Source organism: Balearica regulorum, chromosome 4 (genome assembly GCF_011004875.1).
Source record: "Balearica regulorum gibbericeps isolate bBalReg1 chromosome 4, bBalReg1.pri, whole genome shotgun sequence".
Taxonomy (NCBI): domain Eukaryota; kingdom Metazoa; phylum Chordata; class Aves; order Gruiformes; family Gruidae; genus Balearica; species Balearica regulorum.
The window spans coordinates 43,170,954-43,190,642 of record NC_046187.1 but is presented as its reverse complement, the minus strand read 5'-3'; the positions used below and the strand labels follow the sequence as shown (position 1 = coordinate 43,190,642).

At 36.6% G+C, this 19,689-nt stretch overlaps 1 protein-coding gene and 1 long non-coding RNA gene across 12 annotated transcripts in view; one reads left to right on the top strand and one right to left on the bottom strand.

The window, feature by feature from the left end:
• Window positions 1-19,689, top strand: part of ASB5 (ankyrin repeat and SOCS box containing 5) — a 42,258-nt gene that overhangs the window by 805 nt on the left and 21,764 nt on the right. For 2 of the 10 annotated variants that reach the window (XM_075751914.1, XM_075751920.1), the window contains exons 2-3: window positions 8,875-9,012; window positions 13,218-13,510. In XM_075751914.1, the coding sequence (XP_075608029.1) occupies window positions 13,315-13,510 (196 nt within the window). In that variant the 5' untranslated portion in view covers window positions 8,875-9,012; window positions 13,218-13,314. Of the gene's footprint in view, window positions 1-2,826; window positions 2,961-3,429; window positions 3,540-8,874; window positions 9,013-9,917; window positions 10,066-13,217; window positions 13,511-19,689 lie in introns of those variants that run through there. The other 8 variants (XM_075751915.1, XM_075751921.1, XM_075751919.1 and 5 more) reach the window with 6 other exon arrangements.
• On the bottom strand, window positions 143-13,192 carry LOC142601744 (uncharacterized). Of its 2 annotated transcripts, none has more exons than XR_012835332.1 (3): window positions 13,040-13,192; window positions 5,749-5,847; window positions 143-246 (listed from the first exon to the last, which is right to left on the bottom strand). It is a non-coding gene; the product is annotated as an uncharacterized LOC142601744 (long non-coding RNA). The 2 variants fall into 2 exon arrangements; XR_012835333.1 differs by lacking the exon at window positions 143-246 and adding an exon at window positions 5,297-5,415.

Genomic DNA, 19,689 nt, shown 5'->3' with positions numbered 1-19,689 from the left:
CCTGTTTAGCTGTGGGTGGTTTATTTTCCATTTGTGAGCAGGTGCCGGCCACAGCTTGTCTGTCTCCTGCGTGGCGGTGGGACGGTCCCGGTGCTCACTCGCAGCTGTGGCCCTTCAGGGCAGCGTGTGCTGCAGGCACGTCTATCCCCTGGGAGCGGTCCCCGATGGAGGGCTTCTTGGGGTTGCCGTTTGATATTCTCACTGTTAATACTAGCAGTATATAGTCTTTTCCTAGTTCCTTCATAACTTTGGGAAAAAGAGGGTTGTTACATGCTGGAGCATTTTTTGTGAATTAATTGTTTGCCACCTGCTGTGTTTCTAAGGCATTCACTTCAGAGGGAAGTTGGTATTTGTAGCTCTGGTGGATTTGAGTGGAGAAGGACTTCTGGGTGTTGGTGGATGAGAAGCTCAACATGACCCAGAAATGTGCACTTGCAGCCCAGAAAGCCAACTGTGTCCTGGGTTGTGTCAAAAGAGGTGTGACCAGCAGGTCGAGGGAGGTGATCCTGCCCCTCTACTCTGCTCTTGTGAGACCCCACCTGGAGTACTGCGTCCAGCTCTGGGGGCCCCAGTACAGGAGAGACATAGAGCTGTTGGAGAGAGTCCAGAGGAGGGCCACGAAGCTGATCAGAGGGCTGGAGCACCTCGCCTATGAGGACAGGCTGAGAGAGTTGGGGTTGTTCAGCCTGGAGAAGAGAAGGCTCTGGGGAGACCTTATAGCAGCCTTCCAGTACCCAAAGGGGGCTGATGAGAAAGATGGTGAGGGACTGTTTATCAGGGAGTGTAGTGACAGGACAAGGGGTAATGGGTTCAAGCTGAAGGAGGGTCGATTTAGATTAGATGTTAGAAAGAAATTCTTTACTGTTAGAGTGGTGAGGCACTGGCACAGGTTGCCCAGAGAGGTTGTGGATGCCCCCTCCCTGGAAGTGTTCAAGGCCAGGTTGGATGGGGCTTTGGGCAATATAGTCTAGTGGAGGGTGTCTCACAGCAGGGAGGTTGGAACTAGATGATCTTTGAGGTACCTTCCAACCCAAACCATTCTATGATTCTATGATTTTTGCATTTGTGTAATACAATGTAAATAGCATTTGAGGTGAAGGCTTGGGTTTTTTACTTGATGTCTATACTTTAATTTCACTGGTATTGTGCCTTTTCATTCACTGCCGCGTTTCCTATAGGATGTTCCTATTCGTTTCCACTTTGTTACATATACACTCAGTATGTAAATCATCTTGTCTAGAAACCTCATTTAGTGGCAGGGCATATCATTGCAATCCTTTTTCTTTACCAGATGGCTTTGTGATCCCACACTGTTCGCAGGAAGAGGCAATCTTTCACCTTACTCCTCCGAGTTGGTTGAAATTTCACTTCAAATTCGTGCTAGCAAAGCTTAGTTTATGTAGTGAGGTTTCTAACTCCTCTTCCTAGGCCCCTGTGAGGCACCCATTCCTGCTCCCTGGACCTGCAACATTATGAGTCTGAGAACTGGGGGGAGAGACAGCCTATAATTTCCCCTGCCCCATATTTCACTGTATTAAGTACACCAGGCCTGATTAACACAGATTTCTCAGGCAGACAACAGGTGTCAGCAGTGGTTCAGTTATATTTAACTTCCTCTTCCCAGCCCTAAGATTCCAATGCCGTAAATACTGGGAGTAGAAACAGGAACTCAGAAATGGGGGTCTAAAAAGGTGGAAGGACTTGTGGGGACTGAAGGGATAGGGAAAAGAAAGTGTGGACTGTCGGGACATTCTGAAATACTTATGTATATGAAATACTTATGGTGCTGTTTCTTTTCCTCCCCTGTAACTAAAAGTCAGGTCTGTGATTCAGGGAAGAAAAATCTTTGCAGATAAAGGTAGGGAACAGAAGAAGAAAAAGATCGTACTAATGCTCTGTCTTTCCACCCAGCTTGAGTATCTGTAGCACAACTCTGTTTAGCACTATTATTAAATGTAGAATGTGAAGGTACCTATGGGGACATTCCTTGCAGTTGGGAACCTCTGTTCCACTATACTGTTGATTTTTGTGTGTCTGTGCATTTGCCATAATGAAATCAGTCACAGGACCAAAAAGCATAGGCTCTTTAGCAATGTACTGATGATAAACTCTTTGTTGGTTTGCATCTGCAATTCTCGGCCTTCCTGATACTCCAGAAGAGCTCCAGAAACAGAGAGAGTTTCTTGTGTAAAGGTTTTTGTCAGTTCTGTCAGTTTGTTATTATTTTATGTTTTCATTTGCTATTCAAAGCATTAATTGTTGTGAAGTAAAGGTTTTTGGTTTATGGACTGGAATGTAGCATTACTGAAACATTGGATAACTGTTACTGAAAATTGGGTATTTTTCCCCAAAATATTTGAAGACTTAGAAGCAACAAGGAAACTTTTACTGCAAACTAGGGAACCTAATTTCAGAAGTTGTGAAATCTCTGCTATAATCGAAAAGATAGTTCCAAATATGAACGCTATTCTTTTCTTGTATCTACAAAAAAAAGGCTCAATTGTCTTTGATCTTGCTTTAAGTACTTGTAGTTGCTATTTAGAGTTTTTCATTAGATATTAAACAGCTCTGCTGTTGGGAAAAACTTAAGTAACTAAGGCAAAGAATGTAGGAGTAAAGTAGTGAAGTTTCCAAAGCAGCAGTCAAGAAGAACAAAATCAAAAGGTTGAGCCGAATTAATGTTAGCATGTATTTTTAAGACAAATGAATAAATATGGCTGCTGCTCCTGCAGTTTTGGATTTATTTTATTAGAACTCTTAAAAAAACATCACTTAAAAGCACAGTATGCAGGGGAAGACAGATAGTCTAGTTTATTCAAGGTCTGATCTGTTACTGTTTCAGAACAGTAGCTTTTTAATGACTGAAATCTTGCAAAATCAAAAGAGGAGAAAAATTTTGAAACAACAAAGGCAGTTGTGAAGGATAAAGGAAGAGGATTATTTGCAATAGCTGTTTGCTGGTAAGTTCCAGTTTTTGCTGTGAAAAATATAAAATCTGTTCTTTTTGTAAAGAATAGTGGCATAATATTAATTTCAGGAGTCACTGTCAGCTAAATCAGTTGTGTTAGTTTGAATGGATCAAATACTATAATTATGAAAACAAGTTTATAGAATCTTGGGGAGGCAGAAGAGTTTGGGAGACCATTTCCAAGATGCAGTGAAGTAAGATATTCAGTATGCCTGAGCAGTGCACTCGGGCCCAGACCAGCAGAGCACCTAAGGCATGGCAGTGCTCAGGCTGGTTCTTACTTCAAGAAATTTCATAATTTGTCATTAAAAACTAATTGGGCAAAATGCAGAGGTGGGATTGGGAAGAGGTCTGAAATGTAGAATTCTCCCTTCTTCTGTCCTTCCCCAGAATTATCAGACTTTGGAATTGTGTTCTTATGCACTCTTTGATCTATTAATGATGTGTTCTTTTTTTTATAGTGTTGGCACTTCAACAGTATTGATCCCAGTCAGCAGCTGATGATTAGTCTTCTAAGAGAGAGTGGCTTGCTTTCTTTGGTTGAGATATTTCTCTTCTGATGTTTAAGTTAGTGAGTGATTCCTTTAATCATCTATAAACAAAATGGCAAGTGTTGACATTGACCATCAACAAAGATAGCTATGAGTTCTTTGTTTTGCCACTGAAATCAGTTTGGTCCTAACATGATACACATAGATAGGAGCTTTGAAGTGGCTAACAGTTTGGGGTGTATGGTTTGTGAATTCCAGGTGAAGGGGTGTTAACTTCAGCCCAAGTGGTAGCACCTTTGGCCTTCTTGGGGTTTAAGTTTCTAACTAATTTTACAAGTGGAAGTTTAGGCACCTGTGGCATCTTTGGCACCTAGCTAGTTAGATGAGGACTGTATAGTTAACTTTTTTTGGTCTAGGGCCATGTCTGTACTTCCTAAATTTTACCAGAAATGTCTAAATCCTTTATTGAATTTGGGTTTTATTAGTTATTGAAATATTAACTCTTTAAGAGAGTAGCAATACACAGCCTCTTAGGCAGCCCTGGGTATGCAGATGCAGATTGGCCATGAGCAACTTGGGGAATTTTTGCCTCTATTGCAACAGCCCCCTTTCAGTTAGCACCTCTTTTGGGTATGCTGTTTTTACAACTGGTGTGGAAAGGCTGTGACTAAGAGAAGTAGTCTGTCTTGACTGCATCGAAGGATATTTGTTTCTAACTTTCTTCTCACCTCCATTTTTTTGCTTTGGATCTACAAATTATGGAGAATAAGAAGATATTTTCACTTGCCTCTGCATTCTTATTGCTAGTCCATCAGCAAGAAAGTCTCAGGGAATTTTAAATTCCTGATTTCAGTATGAACTTGATATTTTATAACACTGTCTCATTTAGCGGCATAAGAATGCTTCATCGGAGTGGCATATGAATGCTTCATTGGAGATGGAACCAAGTATTCTTGGCTCCAAAACCAACTCTAAGTATGTTTTGGAGCCCAACACAGTTCATTTTTGGCTCCTGGCAGATTTGCTGTTGCCCATTCCATGGCATGCAAAGCCATGTTAGGTAAAGTCCTCTCATACATCACTGATTCAGCTGAAGCTTTCACACTTCATTGTGCTTTGCATTCTGTGGCAAGAAGCCTGTGTGCTACTGATCCACCTCACTCTAGTTTTACCTCATTCCCTATGTCAGTTACAAGTTCTTCATCACAAAGTATTTTTATGTCTCTCTTAAAAGCACCAAGCAGAGACTGTCATGCCTCGGCTTGAGGAAAAGAATGTTTTGCTAGCTCTGTCATGATGATATCACTTAACTGGTACCAATTTTAGTGGATGGAAAAAACATTTCTGATATGAACACTAGCCATGGGAGTCAGCGTATAGTGACATATGCTTGCAGAATAATCTTTTAACTCTCAGCCCTATCAATTCGTGAAATTGACTTTGTAATTTCCTTTTATTAATACCATTCATAGGCACCAGAATATACTTTACGCAGGAAGGAGACAAACGAAACCACTTTTACTTAGTCTAGAAGAAAACCTGGCAAAAGTTTGAAGGAAGTCGGTATGAACTTAAAGAAAACAGATGATTTAATTGTTTTTAGAAACAGATTATAATGAAGAAAAAAACCAAAACAGTGAAACGATTAAAGAAAAATTAGAATACAGGCTGTAATGTAGAATAAAATTAACAATTTTGAAAGGAATTCAAATTGGTGACAGAAAACATTCACAACTCAGAGATATTATTTCGAGCAAACTTTTCACTTTAGAATAGTTGACAATCGTCTCATCTTGATGGCATAATTTAAAGGTCTTACACATAAATAAATTACTACAGATCCAAAATAGTTTAATAAGTCCGGGTACTATTAATTCAAACAGCTGAAGAAGCCTGTCTAGGTTTCAAAGTGGCAGAGAGGCATTAGTTACAGGTGCGCATCTGGTCTTTTGAAAACTGTCAGTTGAAACAGAAAATTTCTGTCAAGTTCATTTCTCATGTACTAACTGTATATGTGATGAAAACCAGATCTGTACATCATGGCTGTTCTGGGGTTTGAATGTTACCGATTGATTGATTGATTTAGACACAGCTATTTAATAAGAATATATGACATTTTGCAGATCATTAAAGAAAAGATTAACTGTAAAAACTGCAGAAATATCAGGGTCAGTTATATGAATTTAGATTAATAGGGTGGTTGCACTGGCCACTAGGGAAATGAGAAATAGCAAAGTTAGTTTTGTCAAGCTAGTTCAAATATCAAAAGCATAGTAGCTGTGGTACCACATACCTGAGGAAGAGCGTTAGTTGCTGAAGAAGGAACGTGTGAAGTTCTATAGACATGTGGTCGGTGATGAAAATATTTGTTTGGACCCAAGAAAGGAACTATACAAAGGGAAAGAGATGCAAAATGAGGAGACTCTTCAAAGTTTCACTGATGCAGCCTTATCGGTACATCGAGCCATCAAAAATTACAGCTAAATAGCTTTATTAAGAGGCGGCTTGCATATGCATTTTGACATTACCGTCCCCTCATAGTTTGCTGCTATATTTTAACAGGAGGTTCCTATCTCTGTAGCAGAATGTGTGTGTGTGGGGTGAATATATTTTTTCAATGTGAAGTCCAAAAGGTTAGTTTAAACTCATCAACAGTTTAAATTGCCGGAGTTTGAACTGAAGTGGCTGGATACCAATACACATTCCTTCCTGTTGATTTCCAGGAAGGGAGAAAGAGGGGCAGGAACCTTTAGCTGAGGAATGGAATGGGCAGCTGGAGGTGGTAACTTTTTAAAACCCCGGGGGGCAAGATTTGCTAGAGTTTGTCTGTCAGCAGTCTGTGTGTGCCTGCTGTCTGACACGTTTCTGGTTTTAGTAATGTCTCCAAGTACACACGTGATTTATTTTGGAATCTTCCTCTGTAATACTCTTAATAATTGGGTTGTGTTAGGTATCCGAAGAGGACTGCAACAAATACTGTAGGACAAACAGTTTCTTAATAGAACTCAGATTGAATTTACTGGTAAGCAGGTCAGTTATACCTGCTCCCCTTCTGTATAGAACTTTACTGTCAGTGATTAGATGGACTGGTTAAGCAGATCAAGCATGCTTGTATGATAATGTTGCCGATAGCAGGGATTGTTTGATATTAGACTTGTAGTTGAAGTGGAATCTATCACCATTGTGAGAAGCAGCTATCCAGTGGGTGTGTAACAAAGTGATACAGCTTTAAAATATCTGTGTATTCTTTCAAAGAACTGAGAGAGTTAGAAAACTGGAATTTCATAAATGCTTAAATATCTGAGTTACTTTTTATGTTTTTAAATACATCTGATATAGAGAATGTCAATTATGTCTAGATATGCTGATTGATATTTAAATCCTTGACCAGTAAACCGTCCTCTCCAAATCCAGATATGCAAGTCTGTATGTTAGAACTATTTTCTAAGATAGGAGTAGTAGTTTCAACAGACAGGAAAGACAAAACATCTGAATAAACCCAATTTAAATTAATTAAAAGTTAGCAATAAGCAAACTTTTCATGATGTTACAAATTAAAAGTTGTATCATTCATGCACCAGAAGAACTTGATTTGTATAGAACTTAAACTGCATCAGAGCACTGATTTTAATACAGTGGAGGAAAAAAAATTACTACTGTATCCACCCAAAGGCATGAATTTGTACTTTCTGGCGTGGTTTGAAAGCTAATGGAAATAATTACAAATAATTACTACACCAAAATACAGAGAGAAACTATTTATGTAACAAAACTTGTATAAGATAAATATTTGTGTGTTAAAATTTTTTAAATGAACTGTTGTGTTTCATAGTCATATGAGAGAAGAGGAATGTTGTCTACATAGCTGTTCAGTAGAATGAATGTCAAAAGTCAGAGCATGACTACTAAGGGGAGGAGGATAACATGTTTTATGACACTTACTCTGATTTTCCCCTGTTATGACACTTAAGATGTCATTGCATTTTGAAAGAGGTTAAAGTCTTTAGTTGGGTCATCGGGTGACTAGCGTGAATTATGAGAATGGCAGAAATCAAAATGAAACATAACTTTGGGTATCAGTTATAACTTCGCGCTGCATTGTTTGTGTAGATTCTGGATAAATGTGGCATTCAGGTTCTTCAGGAAGAAAAGCTGTAAAAAGAAAATGTAGGCCTTTAATTTATTTGTTTTACAGTGTTGTGTTTGCTTCAGTTGGCAGCACAACTCTGAGGTTTTTGTGCTAAGAATATGGCTTTGTCATATGATAGAGTAAATTGGTAGAATTTTTAAGGATAGCAACAGGGTGCAGTGAAAAAGCAGTTCAGATCTGAACTGAGCTTGGTCTACTCTAGACCAAAGTTTGTGTTCTCTCACTTTTCTTCTCTTCATTCCCCCAGAACAGTAGGACAAAGTCTGTACTTTGGCCACATCTCCTGTTCATATTTTACAAAGAAAGAGTAGTGTCTAGGTTGTGCTACTGGGCTTGAGTTCCTGTTTGGAAAAGGACTCAGCAGCTGTTTGATGTCTTCCAGTCACTCCAATTTCTGAATTTCTTGTAGCTCAGATAAATATGTTTTGGGGTTTTTTTTATGCCTAAGCATAGATGCATAATATCCTCAACTTATGAAGGATATTACTTTAAAGAACATTCAATATCTTTTTAGAAGTTGGGGTTTTTTTGGTATGTCTCTCTTTTTTTGCCTTACCTTCAATAAAAAATTAAGGTAACATTTTGCATAACAACATATATGAGCAAATGCATTTTAAAATAGTTGTTCTATGTCTAGATTTATTCAGTTCAAATGCTTTGAATAGAAGATAATAGAAAAAATTGCTTAAAAACATACATTAAAGAGGAAATGACATAAACAGCATTCAGTAACTTCAGAGGAATGAGATAAAATTTTCAATACTGAGGATTAGCATCCCATACACCTATTAAAATACAGGTCAGTAGGTCACTAAGCAGGTCATTTTTCATTCTGAATTAGACATTGCCTTTTTTAGTAGCTCAGGCTTCTCAGCATTTTTGAGTCCTCTTCAAGCACTGTATGCTTACATCAGAAACTCAGTACTAGAACTAGTGGCTTCTTACTGATTTTATTTAAAGTCTTTCTGTTTTGAGATCATCGCTTTAGAAATTTCTTCTAATGGGTTGTCTATATTGTAAAAAATAATGCATTCTTCAAAGCACCTGAGAGTTCCCATTCCTCTGCCTGGCATCCTATTTCATTAAATTATCTTGTTACATTTGTTCTTAGGCAGAAGTTCAAAACCAGGGTGAATATCTTAAGTTCTTGTTTATTTTTAGCCTAATCTCGTATGTGGAGAAAGACATGAAGGTGAAGTGTCATACAAATAATTCCTTATACTCTATTGCATATCTCATCTTTAAAAAAATATTTTCACTTTCAGACATTTAGATGCATCTCCAAAATACTGAAGAAAACTGTTAAGACTAACTGTAACAGAATTTATGCCATGAGTATAATTCTCTTCTACAGCCTATATTAATCTAATTTAAGGACATTACTTTAAAAGATTTAATGAGAAGTAAGTATATTTTCCAGAACTAAAGACACAGTATATGCTATAAAGAAATCATATTTCTAAGAGTATTAGAGTCTTTAATATTAAAAAATGCCTTCAAAGACTAAATTGTGTAATTTTTCCTGAGAATCTTGTCTTACTGAAAATTCAGCACACCAGTCTTCTAAAGCGTTGAGGAAAAATTGCCAGAATAAAATGAAGAATTTATTAATGTGGTTAGGTAATTAATCAGAGAAGTTAGAACATACTTTTTTCTAGAAAAGTTACTCGCTTAGATTGTGGGTAGGTTGCACTAGATTTCACAAGCAGTTTGAATTAGCATAAACAGGTGCCGCTGCTGAATACTTTCTTTCTGCACTTGGCCACTGCACAGTAAGGCATTAAAGGGCAGGCTACTTTGAGCGCTGGAGTTTGAAATTAACCACTTTTATAGTCATTATAAATGGCAGTATTGCTATCTTGAATATACTGGTTAAGTTCTTCAGAAATGATAACTGACCAAGCTACATTAAAAGGGAATTTAAGACCATAAATTTCAGTGTTTGAAGGTTTTAAAATTAAAATAGTTGATTGCCAGAAATGGGGAAGGCATGCCAGAGAAATGATTACATTGTTCTTGTTTTATTTGCTGGGAATATGCTAGTATGTCAAGCTGGGGGGATCTTTGTCTGTCACAGTATTGCTATGTTCTTAAAACAAAACAAAAATTGTAATATTGTTTATCTGCAGTGTATCTTGGTGCCATTTTCCTGTGTGATGTGATAAAACCTTAAATGTTATAACTTTACATGCTATTACTTTTGTGGCCATTAAGTGAATAGGCATTCAATATTTCATTTTATTTAGGTTTGTTGTCCAAATTGTGTATTAAAAGAAAAATATTAGATACCTAATTAGTTTCAGTATTGTTTTCACCAGAATATCTGAGTGTTTTGTTAACAACAATGCAGTCATCTTCAGAATACTCCTCTTGAGTGGTCCTTTTAAACCCATTTTACAAGTGAGAAAATGAGGCAGAGAAATTTCATTCCCAAAAGTCAAAACTATGCAGGAAATGTGAGTGTCCAGATTAAGCCACTGCTCTCTTCAAGTGCTTTGATATTTTTATAACGTTGTATATTTGTTACATATTGCCGATGCATTTCTATTTGGAAGCTCTCAGTATTCTGCACTGCTGCAATCACTTCACACTGCTGTGCAATAGAAAATTTGGAACACTTACATACCAGTTTTTTTCACTCTTTCATGGCATCACATTGATTGTCAGATCCTTTATTTATTTACTTATGCTTCTACTTTCCAATTTCTGTTACAACATATGTAGCCTTCTGTCCCTGGTTCTTCCAGTCTGCGTGGGCTTGCTCTCAGCTATTTTGTGTTCAAGTCTCAGTATTTCACATTGTTGATTCTTCCAAAATGCCGTGTGAGCATTAACATCTGAACAGTTGTTCAGTTTTCATGACTGGGTGCCTGGTAGCACGGGTTTGCCAGCAAGCTGTAATGGCAATATCTGCAGAGCTTTAGTAGCCTTAGGTTAGGATAAACATGGTTATTCTGTGCAGTTGGGAGAGTTTCCAGTTAAGCTGGCACATATGAGTTAGAGAGATTTAAAAAAGAAATATTATTAGGAGAGTAATTTTGCCAGCTTCTTATGAGCATGTGTGAATGGAATTTCTCAAAACTATTAATTTCTTTCATTTTTATGTAGTTTATAGCTAAGGAGGGAGATTTTGAGAGGACAGAAGACAAGCTTTGATACAAGAATAACCCTCCTCCTCAACTTTTATGTTCTTTCTAAAAGCAGAAGTTTTACAGATCAATGAGGATTTTTGAAAGATCACTTACAAAATATTACATGCATCCACAGGTTTTTATTATTTTTGTTGACCTTTTACAGAAAAATTCAACCTGAAGAAGACAACCTAACAACTGAGAAATTTCTTTTCAGTGATTTATCTACTGCAGTTTTAAGAATCAGGAAAGAGTATTGTAAGGCGACAATTAACTCTGAACGCTTCTCTTAACTCCAGCTGTTATTTATAGTAATTGCTATTTGGATTGTCACCTCTACAAAGAAAGGCTATTTTGTTGATTAACCAAATGTGGGAGAACTCCAGGTGACAAAGCACAGTTACTGGATGACACAATGTGGAGTTAGGGAAGAAAAAGGGATCAGGTAAAACACTGTAAAGAAGAAAAGTGTTTTCCATGAGATAATTATGATTCTTCGTTATTCTGCCTGGTAAATTTGCAAAACTTAAGATGGCTGCGGAATTCTGTGGACTGCTTGAGTTAGGCTTAATAATACTAGTAGAAATATGGAAGAAGTAATAAATTCCAATACTGGATGTGTTACTAAGGAAAATATCGCTTCTATTAATGATTGAAACGGAAATTGGCAGTGGTGGCTCAGAACATAATGCCTATTTATCCTTATGGAAAACATGACACCTCAATTCAGTGTCAGATAACAATGTGCCAAATATAAAAAGGGATTTTCATTTGGCATTTTAAGTACTCACTCCTGCTTCTAACTATGGTATGAGGAGAGCAGTTCCTATTCTGGCTGGATGAGAAAATGTCTATAAATGAAATTTAGAGGAAAATGCATATATTTTTTCACAGACTAATACAGTTTACAATGTCAGCTGCTTTTTAATTGCCTTTTCTACTTACTGTTTTGACTTTTATGCGGATTATTTTTTTTTCAAAGAAAAAGACTGAATGTCTGTTTCTCTCAAGATAAGCACAGTTCAGTTCCTGTCTGTTAAAAATCTTGATATTTGTTTCCAAGCACGTTCTCTTTTATCATTGTCTTTTCTTCCTTTATATAGGTTTATTTGAATGTAGTTTCCAGAAAACATTATAGTTTCTTACTCTAATAAATTACTCCTGGAGCCAGATGATAAGAGGCTCTATATTTTGCCACTTTCCTTTCACAAGTATGATTTTGTATCATGTCCTTAATGTCTGCTATGCTATTGAAATCAGGAGGATCTGGATGTGGCGACATTTGGATCATACCCTCTGTTTCTGATGGACAGTTGCCAACATTCTAAAATGTTGTTGGTTTGTTTTTTTTTTTCTGACCATCAAACAAGAGAAGCCAGGGTAGAATAGAAAGGATGTTTCAGTTAAAGGTTACTATGGGTAGAGTATTTTAAACTGTAATTAAAGACACTATTTCTTTTATTTAAAAGGAAATGTACAAGTTTGGAACAGGAGCCTTTCCTATGCTGCCACGATGCTTTATTTTAGGGTTATAGCTTGCTTAGGAATCTAATTCTGTCCTGCAGCACCTCAGTTTGTATCATGTTGTGACACCATCATTTACTCAGCAATTACTCACCTTAATGGAACAATTTGTACGTAACTGCCGATGACTGAGTAATAACTTTATGGTATATAAGCAAATTAATTCTTAAAAAATCTGAGGAATTTAGATTCCCCTCTCTAAAACTGGCCAAGAAATAAAGCCTGTCATGTCATAGGTTTAAAATAGTATGATGTAGCACAATTAAATGTGTATCATAAGCCTTAGAAATTTTCCGTGTTGTATATTTACCATTGCATTTATTTAACTTTAATTAAATTTTAATTAATTTAATTTTAGATGCTCTGAGACCTTATTTATAAAAATATCTAGGAGTTTGATTTTTATAGTCTGAGTACAGGTTTTTGTACAATGCTATAAGGCTAGATATTTTCATTCAGCCTGAAGAAAAGAAGAGACTGTCAAAGTTGGTATAAAATCTCTGTTTCTTTATTAATGTGTATTTCAAGTATTTACTGATGTGGTTCTAGTTTTGTAAGAAAAAAAACAGTGGTCTAACATAAAATGAAGTAGCACAAAACAGTAATTGTACTTAAGAAGCAGAAGTTTTTCAGCAAAAACTGATTACCTGAGTTACCTAGTTTAGTACATGAATTTGTAGTTCTTAACAATAATACTTTTGACAGCCTATTTTTAAATGTGCATTAATAGGGTAAATAAATCAATTAGAAATACAGAATTTGGAATGAAACAGACCTTTTAAGTGGAACAAGTACAATCCAGGGTCTTGGAACCTGTGTCTGTTATATTCCGTCCCACTTGAATATCACCAGGCTAGCAGGAGCGGTAGTGAACTCGATACTATGTACAGTATAAATAATCGTCATATTTTGAGCAGCAAGCATCATGACCAGCTGATATTTTCTTTCCTCAGGACCAGTTGTTCCCAAGAGTGCGTGGCTGGAGCCACATGATCTTATCAACACATTTGAGAGCCCTACCCAAACACTGAGAGAGATTTTGCTGCAGCAATGACTGTCATAGAAGAAAGTCGCCCTTTTGCCCAGCAGCTATCCAATGTCTACTTTACTATACTTTCCCTTTTTTGTTTTAAACTTTTTGTGAAGATCAGCCTCGCTATACTTAGTCATTTCTACATCGTGAAAGGAAACCGTAAGGAAGCAGCAAGGATAGCTGCTGAATTTTACGGAGTTCCTCAAGGACAAGGTATATATGTACTTACTATCTTATCACTACTGTTTGGGGTTTCTGTTGTTACTGTGTTTTTTTCCAGGTAATTATTTATCTGCTAGTCTCATTTATATTCAGTTTGTCAAATGATATGTGTGGGTTTTTTCTGTAGTTCTTGCTGTGATTTTTAACACAATTTATCTGAAGGAGTGTTGTTAGATTGTTTAAGCTTTGTTTTAAAAGGTTATTAAGTTCAGAATAAAACTGAAGTGTTACAGCCAATGTCCTGTTAGGAGAGAGGCCTATACTTAATATGGCTATATTTAAGATTGTCAAATACTTCCCAATCTAAGACAATTTTCCAAATTGCTTCTATGGTTCCCCAGCTTACCCATTTGTGGTTGAAATTTTCCATGCTTGGCGTGTGATTATTTTGCAATACTTCAGTGAAACTAGTCCAAATATTTCTGAGAGTTATTTCTTGATTAAGTTAAAATTTTCTTATAATAATTTATTTGAGAAGATATAGTCCTTCTGTCCTTTGAATTAGTGCCTTGGCACATATCAGGAAGCTTACTGTTTGTCAGGGTGAGCTTTGGGACATCTGTGTGGAAACCCGTCAAATTTTACTAGGTTGAAAGCTGTTGTGAAAATTCCTTTTTCTGTTTGCTCAGGGAAAACTTTGGCAGAGCTGGGCACTACTGTTCCCCCAAGCTCATCTATGGTGAACCAGTACCATTTTCATTCTGTTCTTTTTCTGGGTCACAGAATGCAGAAAACATTCTCTTCCCGATTGTGGTGTCCTAGTGCATGACTGAGCCATGTTTTTGCTCAACTTGGGATCCCTGCTGCCTCACTTGTCTTTGTTCTTCCTTGTGTTCTGGGATGACATCAAGTTTCAGTTAGGCAATGAAACAGGAGGACTTGTCTTGCCTCTTACCACCTTCACCACTCATCCCTAGGTACTGTGAAAAACAAGAAATAATCCAAGTTAAATGCAAAGCGGGAATGTGTAGAAATGAGCCAGAAACAATTTCAAATGTAAAGATCTTTTCAATCTTCAATGTTGGGACAAAAGTTAGACATTTTGTATGTATGTATTTAAGTTTGCAAACCAGAGAGCGCGGCTTACATCCTAAAGCAGGAATTAGCTTTGCAGAAGATTTACTTGAGGTGGATCTATATTATGTGTTCTCTGCACAATTTAGAGAGAAAGTTCTGAAATCCAGGGTTTTTACAGCTGAGTATGTTAATCATATAATTTGAACTATTACACATGTGTCTTTGTGTCTGTGTACAGATATATATGTATGTGGGGGTGTGTGTGTATGTATGTGTACTCATTACAGTAGGATGGGAAAGACTGACTGACTATCCCACTGGCAGAAGTACTTGCAGTGAATGTGGTAGCCCTTACTTGAAATCAAGAAATTTTTTTTGTCAAAAACTGCTGGCTAGCTCTAAGGCAGCTCATTCTGGGAAGACTGACATAGAATCTAAAGGAAAAAGACTCAGAAAAACTAGAAGGAAAGGAATAACATGCATCAGGTTGGAAAGTAAAATAGTCTCTACAGTGTTACCTGTTGCTGAATCCAGAAGACTTTAGTTTGGTCATTCATCAAATATCTGAACTATTGTACCTAAATAAATGTATATTCAGCGTTCTAGTAGCTGGCCCATACAAAAGAAAATCTATCGCTCTTGCAGGTTACTGTTTTGCTCAGGTAGCAGAAGTTTATATTGATTTAAAGGCTCAAACACATGGTAGAGTTTCTGTTTTTCTGCTTGGTTTATTAAAAGAAAATAGTTAATGCAACTATTTTGTTCTTAAATTGTACTTTTTACAACTTGACACCAGTGCGTCTTAATTTTTCACTACCCAACTTGGCAGTGTTGGGGTCTGGATTTGGAACAGTCCTAAGCAAATGTTCAGCTAATCTTATATAATCTGCAAATTCAGCCATTTTTCATGATTAACAGGACCAATCCTTGCTCTTTGGGATGCAAATAAGGCTCCTTGAAGTTACAATTTTATCTCATCTTTTCCATACCTTTGTTCTATGTTTGTAGAAGGGGGCATGATACTGTCTCAGCTCATACCATGTTGTGGGATTTGGTCTGTTTATGTTTGTGAAATACAGTACAGAGATACCTCAGCAGACAATACCATGTACAAAATATCCTGTTGAAAGTAACGTCTAGAAGATGCACAATAAGTAATGTGAAGGTACAGGTTGTAATGTTAACTGATAAAATTAAATACTGACTATCCTCCTAGTTAGTGATCCAGTTCTTTGTTTCTTATTCAATAATAGAGAAGCCTCAGCAGAAAACAAAAAACCCCAAACCAGAAAAATAGCCTATCATTGCCCAATTGAAGTTTATAGTGTTTCAAGAAGTAATTCTAATTAGAGGAAATGTTAGTTTTCATTTTCTAGTTTTAACCTGATTACATACCCTTAAAATTCTGTTAGTGCTGGTTTGTGTGTAATACTACAAAATTACTTTTTGCTATTATAATGGCTTGGCTAGGATAGAGTGCTATAGTTTTAAAGAAGAAAAGAGACTTTGGAAATAATGTGCTACTAGGCACAGGCATTATCTCATGTTTACTGAATTGAGCTCTTGAGTTAAAATAAGCCTTTCTTTTATAAATCCTGTATAATTGAGGACATTTTAAGTACTGAGTAGTAGTACTTGGTGGAACTCCTTTTATCGAACTGAAAATATATAGGTCAGTACAGGATTTGAGGCCCAGGGATCACGCATTTCATGGCTGACTGAATTGTGGCTTGTTCTTTGTTGAATACAAGGAGACAGCTTTACCTGTGTCATTTGCCTACTGTGGTCTTGTTGCTAGATAGTAGAAGTGAAACAGGTCATATTTTGTTCCCTAATATTTCAGGAATATGTTCTCTCCAGTATGGATAGTCACCGATCTACTGTGTTAAATCTATCCTTTGGATCTCATATGTATGTGAACAGCTGGATAGGGATAGAGTCCCAATAATTAATTAGAAATTATTATACTGTGTATGTGGCATAGAAGTATAAGAACTAGATCAATGTTCAGCATCAGCTAAGACCAGAAAAGTGCATATAAGATCGCTACTAAATAGAAGTCACATTAATTTATTTACTTTTCTTGTGTACAGCTGAAAGGCACCTTGAGAGATTAGTTGGACGCTCAAGGGTCATATATACATGCGTTGTCTGGCAAATGTTTGTCTAATCTGTTTTTAAAATGCATAGTGATTTCTGCAGTGTCCTTATGCAACCAATTACAATTTTTGCTATTCTCATCACTAGAATGCTTCCCACTTTCCCCAAGGCCTACCTAACTCTTTATTTCTGCAAACTAAATACATAAAATAGGATTAAGGAATTTATAAGTTTTCTCCATGTGTGAAAAGTAATCAGTTTAAAGACTATTATCATGCATTTTCCTACCTCTACTGTTTTTGTCTTTTCTAGAATAAAGGATTTGACTTAATCTGTCCTCCTAAGTCTTGTTTTTTAGACCTGGAATTACTGTAGTTGCTCTTGTTTGGACTTGTGCCAATAAATATACAGTTCATAGACATCTTTATTGATGTCTAATTCCCCATGTTAAACAGAGTGCTCCAGCTGAGACTTTATTAGTGCAACCAGTGGAACTATTAGTCATATAAAAGTGGAACAGTTATGTCATGTGCCATATATATGATACCCTATGTAATACCTCCTGGAATGATGCTTGTTTTTTCCCCCCCTTTTTTTTTTCCTTCCCGACAGTAGAGTATTAAGGATATAGTCTGTAGCCTACTATAAACCCCATATTAAAACAGAGTCACTGTACTGTGCATTTGGTTTTTCCTAAGTGTAATACTTTGTGCTGGCCTACAGCTAACTTCATGCTCTTGACAGCAGAAAATTTCTCCGTTTTATTCAAGTCTGTTTTGAATTGTTTCCCTCTGAGCAGTTGCAGCACCTGCAGTTTAGTGTCATCTACTGATTTTATAATAATAAGTATAATATCCTGTCATCCACAATATTAAAAAAACTGAGCAGCATCACATGCAGGGCAGAATTCCGTGGTCTTTTACACTTTTTTAAAGTGGATTAAAACCGCATGTCTTAATAAACTATCAGAACGGAATTCTTTTTTTCAGTGAAGTCAGTGGTATTACTGCCATAAAAGAATTAAGTGAAAAAGGGATCCATTCTGTTATAAAGGTCTCATTTACTGGATTGTTTTTACCTTTGGCACTGATTTGGTAAACACTCGTATACACATACTTGCCCCATGGAATTGAAAGGGACTGATTAGTTGTTTAGAGCTAAGTGCTTTGCAGTCAGGGACTATAGCTGTGTTGTAAATAGGTTATGGTGCCTAGCTTTTCTTTTTTTATTGTGTTGAAGTGAACATGTATTTTTTCATTACGCTAGAAAATTCACAAAAGTCAATGTTTTGTTTATTTATTTATTTATGGAAAAAGTCATAGCACATATATATTTATTCCATTTTAAAATTCTGTGCCCTACAAACTTACCTACAACAATGAACTTAATTGCAAATTAGCTTTGCGTATAACCAGCCCCTTAGAAGGCTATCTGCAGTGACAGTAATCTGCACAGTAAGATTTCTTCTCTCACTGTGTTTCCAGACCTGTGAAGAGTTAACAACTCAGCCTTTTGTACAGCTGTTGCTGGATACAAACCGGAGGATCCAGAGCAACCTTTAGACTCTTGCTACTATACCAACTAGCTGGTTGTATCGTGAAAGTGCTCTGTATATGCAAGTGCTAAGTTGGAGCTTCAGCTGAGTTTTATAGTTGAGTTGCTTTAGGATGAGGTAGTAGCGCTGTGGTATGAAGTGATTTCAAAGTGTACGTGTGTATCAAATCTTAAGAGTTAATTCATTGTCAGGTGTTTTGGGTCCGTGAGATATAAACTCTACTGACAAATACTGATAAGAGCTTGGAAAAGTTCATACTTTCATAATACAGATAACTTTATAGAAGGAGGTATAGTTCCCATTCATAAACTTTTTATAAGGCAAAAAGAGTCTATTTTATCAAAATTAAACCTGATACTCAGTAACTGCCAAAATGCCTTTAGCTGCAAGCAGAAGGTGGTATAGAGGAACTTTCTTATGAAAGAATCATTTTGCAGAAGTTAATATAGCATTAATGACAAACAACTAGTCATGTACTTATACAATACCTGAGGTCTGATGTACAAGCTAAGTAGTTCTGACAACATAAAATTCTTTTTCTTTAATATCCTATTTTTTTTAATTATGTCAACTGTCTTTGCAGAAAAACCCCTATAGTATTTTAAAGTAGTATTTGAAGGTTATTTGAAAGCTGAATTTGTATTTGTGGTTTTTGAGTGTAACTTCTCAAAATATATTATAGTATTTTTGCAGAACTGGAGAGGTGAATATGCCCTGATTTCTTCTAAGTTTAAAAAAGTCTACTCTTGAATGAACACAGCAAGCTCTAAGCTACCTGTCTTTGCTGTATCTGCCTTGGCCAGGCATGGTAGGAATGGTCAGTGTACTAGTTATTCCTAGTTACTCTAAAGCCATGGGATTGTGGTAGTTCAAGACTGGAGTCCCCATTTCCTTTCATGATTATGAGACTTGAAGTCTTCTGTTTCCTTCTTTTTCTTGTACTGCTTGGGTGAACCCAAGAAACCAGTCCATTAAATACAACTCATAAATAGGAAATAATTCTATGGTTCACTGCTAGAGAATCTGCAGTTTGGAAAGCTTGATTACATTTTGAACTGCAGTGAATGATTAGAGCAAAGTTTTCCTATTATTTTATTCTAACAAGTTGCAATTGATAATGTCACTCAGCAACAGTTGTTAGGTAGGGACGATAGGCATGAGGCATTTTCTCAACTTGCATTCCACAGAGATCACAGTTCTATTAATAAAAGCCATAGGAGACCTCTACGAGCTTCCTGGATACAATAGAGATTCATTTAGTAATGATAGGAATATTGTATGGCATACCTATTCACCATACCACTTGGTGTAAGGCACCACATTTAGCATTTGTTTTTCATATGCAGCACATAAGCTAATGGTGTAAAAATGCTTAAGTTAGTGGGAATGTTCTTTTTTGAAAGTTCAGAAGGGAGGCTTTTTTGATGGAGCTCATCACCTTCTCTTATATGCTAAATAACCTTGCCTAGTATGACAAATAACTGCCAAAGAAGAGTCA